Source organism: Hyaena hyaena, unplaced genomic scaffold (assembly GCF_003009895.1).
Source record: "Hyaena hyaena isolate Hyena2069 unplaced genomic scaffold, ASM300989v1 scaffold_218, whole genome shotgun sequence".
In the NCBI taxonomy this organism is placed as follows: domain Eukaryota; kingdom Metazoa; phylum Chordata; class Mammalia; order Carnivora; family Hyaenidae; genus Hyaena; species Hyaena hyaena.
Window position 1 is genome coordinate 579,710 of NW_024080851.1, and position 14,220 is coordinate 593,929.

General features: G+C 46.5%; 1 protein-coding gene across 1 annotated transcript in view; it reads right to left on the minus strand.

The window, feature by feature from the left end:
* Positions 1-2,071: 2,071 nt before the first annotated feature.
* The window catches only part of VOPP1 (VOPP1 WW domain binding protein), an 89,581-nt gene continuing 77,432 nt past the window's right edge, over positions 2,072-14,220 (minus strand). Inside the window, exon 5 of the mRNA XM_039243014.1 lies at positions 2,072-4,549. Within this exon, the coding sequence (XP_039098945.1) occupies positions 4,359-4,549 (191 nt within the window). The 3' untranslated portion in view covers positions 2,072-4,358. The remainder of the gene's footprint in view (positions 4,550-14,220) is intronic.

The following is a 14,220-nucleotide window of genomic DNA, read 5'->3' on the forward strand; positions in this document are numbered from 1 at the left end:
AATCTCTTAAACTCGATGGTGAGGAAAAAAGAAGGTTGCCCAAGGTTTCTCCTTCTTAGCTCTGACTGGCTCAACATCTGTTACTGAGCAACACACACCATTTTAAGAGGAGAGCAGGAAGGTGATGTGGGGTGGTGGTGTATGGGACATCTTTTGTCATCTTCATGTAATCAAGGTCTGTCTGAAAGGTGGAAAATACATGGAGAATGTATTCAAAGACCTTCACCCCTACACCCCGGGTCTCACCTGCTGACAGGTGGACGAAGGACGAAGTGGGCATTCATTTTCTCTCCCACTGTGCTTCAATTTCTCTTGCTCAAGGAAATGTAGCATGAGGGAGAAGAAGGGATTTTAAACATTTGGTGAACATCCACAGTGTGCCTGGGATGAGCCTGGTGTAAGCAACAGGTAGTATATTTCTTGTTTTATAGTTGAGCAAACAGACTTGAGATCACTTGAGCAATTGAAACTGAAGGCATTTGTCTGAAGACACACAGCTCACAAATAGCAGGCTCAGGGCTTGAAGCAAGGCTGTGTGTACATATTCGGAGCCCACAGTCTGGCCGTGATCCCGCGACGCGTAGTCACACCCGCGTGGGCTGCCATCACGTCTACTCTGTGCTCTCCTCTTTGGCATTCAAAGAATATTCGAAGTTGAGAACACAGACTATTAAGGAGCGACATTTTTAGCTGAGAGATGCTTGCCCAGTTGGGTGGAAAGACTGGTGTAGGGCAAGTCAGGAGACAGCTTGGCTGAGCTCCTTTCCTCTGGTGCCAGAGAAAACTTCCAGATCTGTGGTGCCAGTGGCTGGGTCGTGATTTCTCCCACGTCCCTGGATCTCTACTTTGCAAGGGATCTCCCTGGGGCCTTGGATCAAGGTCCAGGGACTGGGGGAAAGGGATGGTAGCCCAGACTAAGAATGTTGTAATTGACTGATACATTAGAAAACACCTAATTCACTTGTGAAAGTGAAATGATGATACCACTAGCCTACCTCCCAACACCTTACGACACAGAGCGCCCCCTATGTGTGAACGCAGGGCCATCACTTCCTGCGGCTAGCTGCTCCCCTGAGCGGGGAGCCAGGGGCAGAGGGTCACAGCTCCCCAGCAGAGCTGCTCTCCAGAACACTGTCAGGCCCACACCTGGGCCTGGGCCCCTGGCTGTGTTCGGCCTCCGCACCTGCTGGCCTTCCTGCGGAGTCTCTGTAAGGCTATCTCCTGCCCAGCCACCTTCTCTTAACATTCCCAGCTTCATGTCTTCTCAGACTTGTTTTCTCCACCAATCAACCCTACCCACCGTCTTCTACTTCAGAAGTCGCTCGGGATTTCTGTTCTTGCGCTTTTTCGCTGTGAGAGCCGTTATAGATTTTTTTTGAGGTTTGGTGAAATCTGGGAGGAACAGATCAAATTGAGCACTCAGTCACTCAGTTTGCCATCTCAAGTCATGACCTTGGACTTGTACATAAGCCTGCTTCCAGTTTACTGGGGGAAGTCTGGCTACCTGGTGAGGTGTCCAGGTAAGGTGTGTAAATTTGCCCAGACGTCACCGGGAGCAAGCTGCTTGACCTCTTCTGGCTTATTTCTTGTCCCGCTTTCAGACAAAATGCTTCTTTATAAACATTATCTCAATTAAGGATTCATCTAAAATGCAGACTGCCTGAAGCAACTATTTCCTTCGATAGATCTGTGACAGAAATACAGAACTGGCCCCGCGGAGCAGCACTTTTAAAGTCAAGGCTCAGCTACCTATGGGAAGCAGACCCAGCCCCTCGGATAACTCATGATGGTATTTCCTGTGAGTTTAGCTAATTGATGCTTCTGTCTTCGGATCATTTTTTCCTTAGCTAAACTTTTCAAATGTGTTGGTGCACCAAACGTTCCTTATGTTCTTTGACAGCATCTAATTTCTGGGGCTCCTGAGGTTGAGTGTGTCACCCGCCCCACCCCACCCCCACTGAAGCAGGACCCTCTGTATGCCTTTCCTCATGAGAAACATCATCTCCACCCGCTTTCCCACGTCCCAGCCAAACAATCAAAGCACGTGCCCAAATTTACTTTTTATTTTGCAGACATAGGAAACGGGACCCTATCAAAAGAGAACAAAAAAGAGAAAGGAGCCAAATGTTGCAGAGAGAACACGCACAGATCGGCTCCCAGTTACTCCTAACCACGGACTCTCTAAGACATCAACACGCCAGGAGCTGGACTAGTCCGGGAGGGGGACACGGTCCACTGACAGCACAGGGGAAATGAGAACGGCCAGGAAAACGTCCCCACGAGTGGAATGTCTATGCGCAGTACTGGGGTTCAGTGTAGCGGGGTTCTCGTCCAGGTTCAAGGGGAAAACGGAATTTAACCTCACGCACGCAGAATACAAAGCGATTGCGCACTACCTAAGTCATCCAGTCTCTGAGATCATTTGCTATCAAAAAAGATAAAATTAAGTCATGGATATCTGGGTCTCCATCAGCTGTACCCGGATCCAATTCCAGGGGCATCTCTTCCTGTGCTGCCTGATTTAAAAAAAAAAAAAGTGAAGGGAGACATTCAAATTAAAAATGCAAAACACAAGACCTGGAGGAAGGGGAACCTTCTGGACCCCTGTGGTTGTCCTTGGTTGCAAAGGGCAACGTTGTGCTTTCCTGTCTCCCGGGACTCCAGGACTCGAGTGTGGGAGGAGCCGGAGTCCAGGAGTTCGGAGGTCACGGAGGGTGGCTGAGAGACCCCAGCAGCAGCATCTGGGTTTATAAACTGTGTTTCCAAGGGTGTTCGTGTGGCTCTAAGCGCTTCCTGTGGAACCCCCTGGGAGGTGGGCAGATTCTCCATCTTCAGAGGAAGGTATAGCAGAGCGCCGCTGTGGCCCCCCACCCTCCCCATACAGAGATCCCAGTAGGAAAGGGACCTCTGATCTGGGGGAATGAAAACACTCAGCATCCACTCCAGCGAGATGTTCTGATGCTCAAGTTCAATGAGTAACAATTTCTCAAGAGGCTCCAATCAGCTCGTACAAAAATAAGGGTCCCCCGCCCTGCCCCCCCAAAACCCACTACTACAGCACAGGGACCTACCCACCTTTGCCTTCCTATACATAACAAGCCGTCAGATCTCAGTCTGGGTTTCAATGCACGGTCAGCTTCACCGCTTGCGGGATCCCAGGGGTAGATCGTTTCTCAGGCAGGGTTTGCATTTCCCACCACACCTTCTATTCTAATGTTGGTTGAGTTGTCAGTGAAACCTATGAGGTGCTGTTTGCAGAGATCAGCCTGCAGTCCTGGGATTTCGCGTTCCTGGTCTTTTTCTTTTTTTTTTCCCCCCAGCAAGCTTTCCTCGTCAGAGTCAGACACGCACTCCTGCTGAGATCAAACAAACTAGGGCCCCGGCCTGCTGGGACAGCTCTGTCCCAGGGGATGATGTGACTTCCCAGCCGGCGGTTTCTCTCTGCTTTGCAAGCTATCCGTCACAGCCCACCTCTAGGGCTGCCTCTGGGAAGGCCATGGAGACCTGTGGTCGGAACATAGCCAGAGGGCGGCTGACGGTCAGGGAAGACACTCTCAATCTGACCTCAAAGGACAGGACTCTACAGGAGCTTCCACAAACTCACTAAAAAACAGGGAAACATTTTACTGTTGCCACATCAAACCAAGAGCTCATGAAGTGCAATGTCCCAGTTTGAGGCAGAGAGCAATTCGATCAATTCCTCATAAATATAAAGCACTTTCCTTAGCGATTTTCAGGGGAAGTGCAGACATCCAACTTGGCCTGATTCCGGATCATCGTCTCCTTGAGGAGAAGGAGCGCTCTCCCAGCCGTGGCTGTGCAGGAGGGCAGCCTCTCTCATCTTTAGGAAGTGAGCGGAGACAGAAAGGGCTAAAAGGCTTCTTCTACACCACAAGTCTAACTGCTTCTTGAAGAGGAAGACCCACAGGACGAGGGGCACAAGGGTGGGCCCCGTGGGGCCTCACTTCCGCAAGCTGCCTGGGAGGAGGCTGTCGGGGCCAGCAGCGGCCCTCCGTGTGCTCACCTGTGCTCACCGGCACGCACCAGCCCCGCCTCCTCCGCCTCCTTAGTCTCTCCCCCCAGGATCTAAGGTGTCAGCCCTCGGGGACTGTCCACACTCTGCCAGAGCTCAGATTACACCAGAAACAGAAGTAACAGAGACACGGGGTGAATTCAAATATTGGTCTTCCACGGAACAAGTGAAAGGGGGCTGTGCTTGATTTGAAGGAATCAAAGAGGAACTTGCCCTTAGTGGCTCAGGAGACAATTCCCAGAAGTGAACATTGATGGGGACAGAGAGGTGGAATGAACGCGCCTCTCTCTGTTCCCCTGTGAGGTCGCACAGGCAGGTGCCCCTGCTACTTGGCCTTCACCACCTGTTCATACGGGGGCGGGGGCGTATTGCAGTAAGAAGGGGGCGGCGGGTAGGCCGTGCTTCCCTGGGGTGAGTTGGGTTGGACCTGGAAAGCCATCGCCATGGGGTTCCCGGCGGGATTCAGCCCTGGTCCTCCGGGGTCCGTGTAATATGGCAGCCCCGGCTGCTGGGCTCCTGAAAAGACAGATGAGCAGATGTGAGACAGCAGAAAAACGCCAGTGCCCCGCACCCAGGGCACGGCCAGGCTGAAGGGACTGTGGAGAACCACCCCCGCCATCGGACACCGGGCTGCCACGTGCTGAAGGCCAGCATGCCCAGACACGGGGACAAGGTGACAAGCAGGGGCCCCACGCGAGTCCCTGGCCGCATGGAGGAGCTCCTGCTGTCCTGGGATGCAGTCGGCTGAAAGGGCACACGCAGACGCAGACTCACGACGGGACTGGATGGAAGGGAACAGGAGGAGGCACAGTGGGGGTGGGTGGGCCTCCAACGATGTCGCTAACCCAGAGCCTGGGTGAGAAACCAAGGAAGCCCTGCACAGAGCTGGGTGGGCACGTGCAGAAGACTTACCCGCCGGGAGGCCCGTGCACACTGTAGCGTCAAGAAAGCCGGGCCAAGTAAGCGAAGCCAACGCGCAGCCGCCGACTGCAGGACAACCCTGGTCTCCTGCCTCCCGGCCAGCAGTTTCACCGGCACCCCACAAGCCCCTTGAGAACACAGTCTGCTGAAGCATGGCCCCCACTCCCTTCTGCTGGGCTAACATTTTATCGGGTGGCAGCTGCCTGTCATCCAGGTGAGCCCAAGTTCACGGACAGGGAGACAACCTATGGGAGCAACCGCCAGAAGTGGGGTTGATGCATCTACGGAATCTCTATTTGTCTTGGGCACCTGCTGGAAGAGACGATTCTCTCGAAGGGCAAGGCTGTGAGATGCAGGCCTGGGTGGAGGCCATGTGGGGAGGAGGGGTGCAGAGGGCAAAGAAGGGGACAAGAGGGAACAAGCTGGCCACCCTGTCCCAGGTCTAGCAGTAACTCTCGTTTAAATGGGTAGAAATATTTGAGCTGCTGTTTTAGAGTCTATTTTTTAGATCTGCTTACTCCGATCATGTTGATAATGTTACAGAATACTGAATCTGTAATTAGAGAATCAAGATATGTGAGCTTTGGGTGTGTCCGGGACTAATTTTGTGGGTAGGCTCAGGTCTATTTGAGTTAGGCCTTGTTTAACCTATAAAGATACTAGGAGTGTCAGAGAAATCAACCCTGTATGCATATTGGGTAGGGCTTCGCCCTCCCGCCCGCCCCCCGCAAAATCTCTCTTGCCACAGTTTAATTGAATAAAGGTCAGGTTACTGGAAGATGCCCAGGCTGTCAGTAGGAGAACAGTGAGAACAGAACCACCTTTATCAACAGCCACCTTATCTCACACCTGGATGGCCCAACAGATGGCACCTGCTTCCATTGGTACATCTGCCCACAGGCTTGGGATGCATTTGTTTACAAGCCCTTGACCAAGAGTTTCCCAAGGACAGAGATTATGATGTATTTATCTCTGGATCCCTGTATATTTTATGCAAATAAAAAGTTAAAGATTTTTAAAAGCCAAGCAACTGTTACAGTTTGGAAAAGCCAAGATGAAAGTCTTTGACTATGAGAGCAGGAGAGGGGGAGAGGCTATAGGAGGAAGAGAGGGTAGAGGATAATGAGAGGGTGCAGGGGAGAGGTGCAGCAGAAGGAGAGGGTGCAGGGGAAGGGCAGGGCCAATGAACGCTCCACGCTGGGCCTGCTGGGGCGGAGGCAGCTTCCAGACACCTGAGTAAAAGTGGGAATAAACACAATGATCTGCTTACCATCACCCAGGAAGCGTGCAGGGAGAGAGAAAAGATGGCTGAGCAGAGAGCCATAGGAAAGAGCAACACTCCAGACAGAACAGAATGAGAAGCAGACAGAGGAGAAGGACTTGAAGGAGCCTGGGGAGAAAGTGTCACCCAGTGAAGCAGGGGGTGGGTCATGGCAGCAAAGGGAAAGGAGAATCTTTAAGGAAGAAGTGTTGGTATTTTCCAGTAATGCCGCACGGAGGTCAAAATTAGAACTGCAAATTTTCAGTGGCTGTGATATTTGGGATTTCTCACCAATGAATAGTTTTCGTACAGTGACAGGCACAAACTGCAGTGGGAAAAAGGTTCTTCAGGGGAAGGAAGGAGCGACGGCTAGGGGAGGGGGTGGGTGGTGGCTGACAGGGATGCAGGGAGGAGAAAGCCGTATTTTTAAGGATGGGAAATGCTTGCGATTGTTTAAAGGGTGTAGGGACACATTTACAGGAAAGAGAAAGGATTTCTAGAAGAACTGAAGCTCAGTGAGGGCAGGGACCTTCTCAATCCCTACTGCCTAGCAAAGAGCCGGGGGCACAAGAGAGCATGGATTTGTTCTGCTCAACGTGTGGAGAGACCTGTACAGGCAGCAGCTATGAAAAGGGGCACAGGGGGAACCCACAGTTACGTAGGAAGGAGAAGTGGGGTGCTCACAGCGGCCAAACTCTACATGCAGTGAACCGGGGTGCTAGGTTATTTGAACGGGTAGATTCCAAAATCCTCAGAAAAGAGATGGCCACAGATGGTAGCCAAACAGTGACAAGGCATGACAGAGCTCACTGGCATGGGGTTCAATGCGAAAGGGACTTTACAAACAAGGGTGGAAGCCAGGTACCATTACGTACTCCTTACCCTACGGGGGGTACGACGGGAGAAGAGAAACAGCCTTCGGGACTGAAGGCTCACAGCAGATTGTTCAGTCAGAGAAAGAAAACATATAGAGAATTCTGCGAAGAAGCTGGAGTTACAGGAAGGCTGTTTCTACGCTAGTCAGAGAGGAAAGGATCCAGAGAAGTGAGTTAAAAGACATCCTCACAGCTGCCCCTTCTATTTCCCCAAGCACTGAGTGTCTACCATGCCAACGTCTATTACATCTGTATTACATATATGTACACATGGGTATACATACATGTTATATGGGTATGGGAGGGGGAAAGGAAGCGAAAGAAACGGGATCAGGTAGAATTTTGTACATGTTCTGGAGGACACGGAGGCTCAGAAAGGTGACGTAACTTGCCAAAGCCCCACAGCTGGTATCTGGAAGCTCCAGATTTAACGCAAGAGCGCACTGGAAAGCCCAGGGTCTTTCCACTGGGACACGTGTCTCTTACAACAGGGTGATGAACGGGGGGAGGAGGTTCAGGTGAGACGGATGACAGGTGACCAAATCAAGGCTTGCCTGAGAACTGTCACGGCGCAGGTGCCCCACCTGGGCTGCCCTCTTATCCCGGGCGCATCGTGTTGGCGCCAAAGAACTGAAGTCCCTGCATTCTTTAATGCCATCATCTCTCCCCGCATTGAGAGTCTCAGCACGATTCGAGAAGGGATTGTAGATTCGACATAGGTGAATAAGAATATCTTAAAGACATCGGCGGACAGCAGGTCGTCCTTAGAACCAACCCCACCTCTGCTGAAGGACGGTCTGGCGGCCGAGCCTTCTTAACAGCGATCACCACTGAACTACGCAAACTGCCCAGGAACCTGTGAGTGGATGGGCTGGGCCAGTCTTCACCTGAGGTGCAGAAGGATCTTGCGCACACTGGAGAATGATGAGAATCATTGGTAAGTGTGTCCTATTCATTTATTTATTACAAATAATTTTTTAGGGGCACCTGGGTGGCTCAGTCGGTTAAACATCTGACTTTGGCTCAGGTCATGATCTCACAGTTTGTGGGTTTGACCCCCACATTGGGCTCTGTGCTGACCGTGAGCTCAGAGCCTGGAGCCTGTTTCGGGTTCTGTGTCTCCCTCTCTCTCTGACCCTCCCCAGCTTACACTGTCTCTCTCTCTCTCAGAAATAAAAAAAAAATTTTTTTTAGTAATTTTTTAGCATTTATTCACTTTTGACAGAGACAAAGCATGAGTGGGAGAGGGGCAGAGGGAGGAAGACACAGAATCTAAAGCAGGCTCCAGGCTCTGAGCTGTCAGCCCAGAGCCCGACGGGGGGCTCGAACCCATGAACTGCGAGATCCTGACCTGAGCTGAAGTCAGAAGCTTAACTGACTGAGCCACCCAGGCGCCCCAGGCGTGTCCAATTTAATTGGCATTATGTTAACAGTAACAACTCGTGGATATTGCTAGGAATCAGAATAGCACTGAAATACTGGAGATGGAGAGGCACTTGGGATATTAAAGAAACAGAACAGACAGGAGGTGGATAACTTGTGTATTTGTCAGGAACATGAACTCTTAGGTGAAAACACGTGGCAAACACATGGATGGAACATGCTGGAAAGAGTGTGGTGGAGGTGGAAGGGCACAGGAACGGAGGATGGACCCTCACTGAGCCACTGAAGGCTCCCTGGCCAGATGGGGGCGCCAGCAGACATTAGTTAGATCCCTGCTCATTTGGCTGAAAAAGTGAGTCCTGACAAAACACTGACTTGATTGACCATTCAGGCTCCCACTGAGAAGAGAAACTGAGGACTCAGTTCTGACTCATTTGGGGAAGGGGCAGAAGGAACACTTCACTCCATGTGTGAAAACCACAGAGAGAAGGCCAGCCAAGAACAGGTATGTGTCCACAGACTTGAGAGAGATGATTTCAAAAACATTCCCCAAAATGATTCTATGGCATTTAACTCTGGAATTCAAAGCATCTTAAAATCGTAATTTCAATTCCTTCATCACAAAGAAGCACGATGTTAATTTCAAGGTTCTGAGCCAACTTGGCGCAAGTGATCCTGAAGAATGAAACTGAAAAGTGGGGGGATCACCAGAAACGAATAGAGAACAGAACCAGGAAAAATACAGCCTAATGGACCTGAGGCTCAGCACAAAACTCTAAATAAAAAATAATCTTTTAAAAATGTAGGCATGGGGGCACCTGGGGGGCTCAATCAGTGTAGCATCTGACTTCGGCTCAGGTCATGATCTCAGTTCATGAGTTCGAGCCCTAAGTCGGGCTCTGTGCTGACAGCTTGGAGCCTGGAGCCTGTTTTGGATTCTGTGTCTCCCTCTCTCTCTGCTCCTCCCTCCCCTGCTCACACTCTGTCTCTCAACAATAAATAAAGATTAAAAAAAAAACTTAATGTATGCATGGAAGATAAAGAAGATTCAGAAAGAAAACAAATGGCCAAGAGACAAACATCAAATCTTATTCTCCTGTCAAAGAGGATGGTTTAAAAACGGAAATGGAGATTTAAAAATGGGTGAGGGAAAATGTAACTCTAAGATAAGGAAGAACAGGCTGGGTTTTGGGGAGAATACTCAGATGGCCCAAAACACCAGAACTCATTGTTGCAGGGAACCTTTTCATGACCGACAAGTCTCTCCCAGTTCATTACTTCACCCTTTCTTCCCTCTTATCTTGTATCTTTATTCATTTTGCTAAACTGTCTCATCTACTAAAAATATTTTTTAGTTCATTCTCCAGGACTTTTTAGACATATAATGATATATGGTTTCCAAATAGAAATATTTTTCTCCTTCCTAATGGTTAAATATTATTTTTATGTGAATGCTTTATCCAGAAGTTCCAGAATAATGTTAAATATTGACTGATGATATGAAATATCCTCATTTCTTAATGGGGATACTTCACTGCTGCACTGAAGGCTGATGTTGGCAGCACCTATGGCGTACAAATTTAGCTCATCCTTACTGAACATTTCCATTCAAAAGGCACAGCTGGTAACACTGGGGGTATATCATCAAGGACTTGATCCTTGCCCTCCAGGACCCTCAAGGAACATGCACTCTAAGTCTTTTATTATATTAAGAAAAAGCCTTAACGTTACTAGTTACATTATTAGTTTACAGGACGTTATTGGTTTTGAAAGTTCTGATAAGGCATGTATGCTGAATTTTATCAACAGCTTTTTTGGCATCTAATGAGAGACTCATTTTTTGTTTTGTTTTGCATTTTTTTACATTGTGGTAAAATACACACAACCTAAAACTCACCAACTTGACCATTTTTAAGTTTACAATTCAGTGATATTAAACACACTCACACTGTTATGCAATTATCACCATCGCACGTCCCCATGAGTCTTTATCTTGTAAAACGAAAACTCCCTCTCTATTAATAACTTCTCATTATCGTCTTTCCCCGTCCCTGGCCAACTAGCAGTATACTGTCTTTATAATCCTGACTACTCTAAGTGCCTCATGTAAGTGTAATCATATAATATTTGTCTTTCTGAGGGGCAGCTGGGTGGCTCAGTCAGGTAACCGTCCAACTTCAGCTCAGCCTGTGACTCTGCAGTTTGTGGGCTCAAGACCCACATCGGGCTCTGTGCTGACAGCTCAGAGCCTGGAGCTGCTTCGGATTCTGTGTCTCCCTCTCCCTCTCTGCCCCTCCCCTGCTCACACCCTGTCTCTCTCTAAAAAATAAAGATTTAAAAAAAAAATGTGTCTTGTGACTGACTTATTTCACTTAGAACAATGTCTTCAAAGTTCACCCACGTCATAGCACATCAGAATTCCTTCCTTTTTAAATTAGGATCTCATTGTTAGTATGTCTACATGCTACACTTTGCTTATCCATTCATCTTTCCATTAATAGACACTTGTGTTACTTCTATGTTTTGGTAATTGTGACTAAACTGCTACGAACTTGGGTGTCCAAGTATACCTTTGAAACTCTGCTTTTAATTCTTCTGGGTATATACCCAGAGGTGAACTTGTGGATCATATGTGGTAATTATGTTTTTAATGTTTTCAGGAATTGCCATACTGTCCATAGTGACTGTCCTATTTCACATTCCCACTAACAGTGCAAGAGGGTTCCCCTTTCTCCACATCCTCGCCAACACTAGTTTTCTGCTTTTTGACAGTACCTGTCTTAATGGGTATGAGGTGGTATCCCATAGTCTTGATTTGCATTTCGCTAATGATTAGTGGATGTTGAGCATGCATTCATGTGCTTGTTGGCCACTCACGTCTTCTTTGGACAAATGTCTATTCAAGTTCATTGTCTATTTTTGGATAGAGTTGTTGGTTTGGGGTTTTTTTTTTCTTTTTTTGGGGGGGGTTGAGGTTTAGAAGCTCTCTATATATTCTAGACATTAATTGCTTATGAAATATATGATTTGGAAATATTTTCTCCTATTGTGGGTATAGCTTCTTTACTGATAGTGTCTTTTGATACACAAACTATATGAATTTTCGTGAACCCAATTTGCCTTTTTTTCCCCTTTTGTTACCCAGACATTTGATGTCTTATCTGAGAAATCATATCCAAGAAATCAAATCCAGTGTTGTGATACTTTTGTCTTTGTCTTAAGAACTTTATTGTTGGGGTGCCTGGGTGGCTCAGTTGGTTGGGCGTCTGACTACGGCTCAGGTCACGATCTCACAGTTCGTGGGTTCGAGCCCCATGTGGGGCTCTGTGCTGACAGCTAGCTCAGAGCCTGGAGCCTGTCTTCGGATTCTGTGTCTCCCTCTCTCTCTGACCTTCCCCTGCTCACACTGTCTCTATCTCTCTCTCAGAAATAAATTAAAAAATAGTTAAAAAAAAAAAAAAAGAGGATTTTATTGTTTTAGGTCTTAGATTTAAGCTCCTGATCCCTTTTAAGTTAATTTTTGTATCCAGTGTTAGGTAAGGGTCCAACTTCATTCTTTTGCATTGGGATTTCCAGTTTCCCCAGCACAGTTTGCTGAAAAGACTGTCCTTTCCCCCACTGAAGGGCCTTGGCACTGTTGTTAAGTTACTTGACCAAATATGCGTGGATTTATTAAAGGGTTCTCTATTCTATTGGTTTGCATATCTATCTTTATGCCAATACCACACTGTTTTGATTAATACAGCTATATAGTTAAGTTTTCAAATCAGGAAGTGTGAAAATCCAATTTCTGTCCACTTTTTCAAGACTGTTTTGGTTAATCAGTGTACTTTGAGGCTGATGGATTTTTCTATTTCTGTAAAGAACATTGTTGGGATTTTGAAGCGGTTTGCACAGAAAATGCTTTGGGCAGTACTGGCATTTTAACAATATGAAGTCTTCCAATCCTTGCACATGAGATCAGTTTCCATTTTGTATGTCTTTTAAAATCTCTTGTAGTAGTATTTGTAGTTTCCACTGTACAAGTCTTTCACCTTCTTGGTTAAAATTTCAATTATTTTATGTTTTACTGCTACTGTCAATGGAATTGTTTTTGTAATTTTCCTGTCAGACTGTTTATTGCTTATGTATAGAAATTTAACTGATTTTTGTCTTGACTTGTTTCCTGATACTTTGACAAATTCATTTATTATACCTAAAAGGTTTTTTTTGGGGGGGGGTCAAATCTTTAGAATTTTCTTTTCTTTCCCTTTCTTTTAGAGAGAAAGAAAGACAGTGCATGAGCAGGGGACGGGGCAGAAGGAGAGAGATTGAGAATCCCATGCAGGCTCCACACTCAGCATGGAGCCCAACACAGGGCTCGATCTCACGATTCTGGGATCATGACCTGAGTAGCAATCAAGAATCAGATGCTCAACCAACTAAGTCACCCATGCCCAAATCTTTAGAATTTTCTGCATAATGACATCATATCATCTGCAGTTTTCTTTTCATTATTATTATTATTTCTTTTCTGTGTGTGGTGTCTTTGTCTTTGTCTGGTTTTGGTATCGGGGTAATGCTGGCTGGCCCTGTAGAATGTATTTGGAAGTTCTCCTTCCTCTTCTGTTTTTTGGAATAGTTTGAGGATAGGTATTAAATCTTCTTTAAATGTTTGGTAGAATTCACCTGTGAATCCATCTGGTCCTAAACTTTTATTTGTTGGGTTTTTTTTTTTACTGACAATTCAAATTCATTACCAGTAATTGGTCTGTGCAGATTTTCTATTTCTTTGTGATTTGGTTTTGGAAGATTATAAGTTTCCAGGAATTTATTCATTTCTTCCAGGTTATCCAATTTGTTGGCATATAATTTTTTTGTAGTATCCTCTTCTAGTCCTTTGTATTTCTGTAATGTCAGTTTGTTACTTCTCTTTTGTTTCTGATTTTACTTATTTGGGTTCTTTCTCTTTTTTTCTTGATAAATCTGGCTAAGGGCTTATTAATTTTATCTTTTCAAAAAACTGGCTCTTGGTTTCCTGGATTTTTTTTTCTACTGTTTTGACGAGGTAATTTCTTTCTTTTTTTAAAAAAATATTTTTAATATTTACTTGTTTTTGAAAGGCAGGGAGGGGCAGAGAGATAGGAACACACAATCTGAGCTGTCAGCACAGGGCCTGACATAGGGCTAAAGCTCACAAACCGTGAGATCATGACCTGAGCCAAAGTCAGATGCTTAACTGACTGAGCCACCCAGGTGCCCCGTGGTCATTTCCTTCTATTCCTAGTTTGTTGAGTGTATTTTATCATAAAAAGGTGAACTTCATCAAACGGTTTTTCTGCATCAGTTGAGATAGTAAGGGATTTCCCCCCTCATTCTGTTGATGTGGTGTATTACCCTGACTGATTTTTTATTTGTTGAACAATCTTTGCAATCCAGGAAAAGTTCCATTTGGTCATTTAAAAATACTGCTGAATTCTGTTTGCTCATGTTTTGTTGTGGGTTTTTTCATCAATGTTTACTGTGGACAATGATCACCTATCATTTTCTTTTCCTGTAGTGTCTTTGTCTGGATTTGGTGTCAGGGTGATTAATGCTGACCTCACAGAATGAGTTAGGAAGAGTGGCTTCCTCTCCAATTTGGGGGAAACTTTAAGAAAGACTATTACTGGTTTTTCCTTAAATTTTTGGTAAAATTCACAAGTGAAATCACCAGGTTCAGAGCTTTACTTTGTTGGGAATTTTCTGATTAGTGACTCAATTTCCTT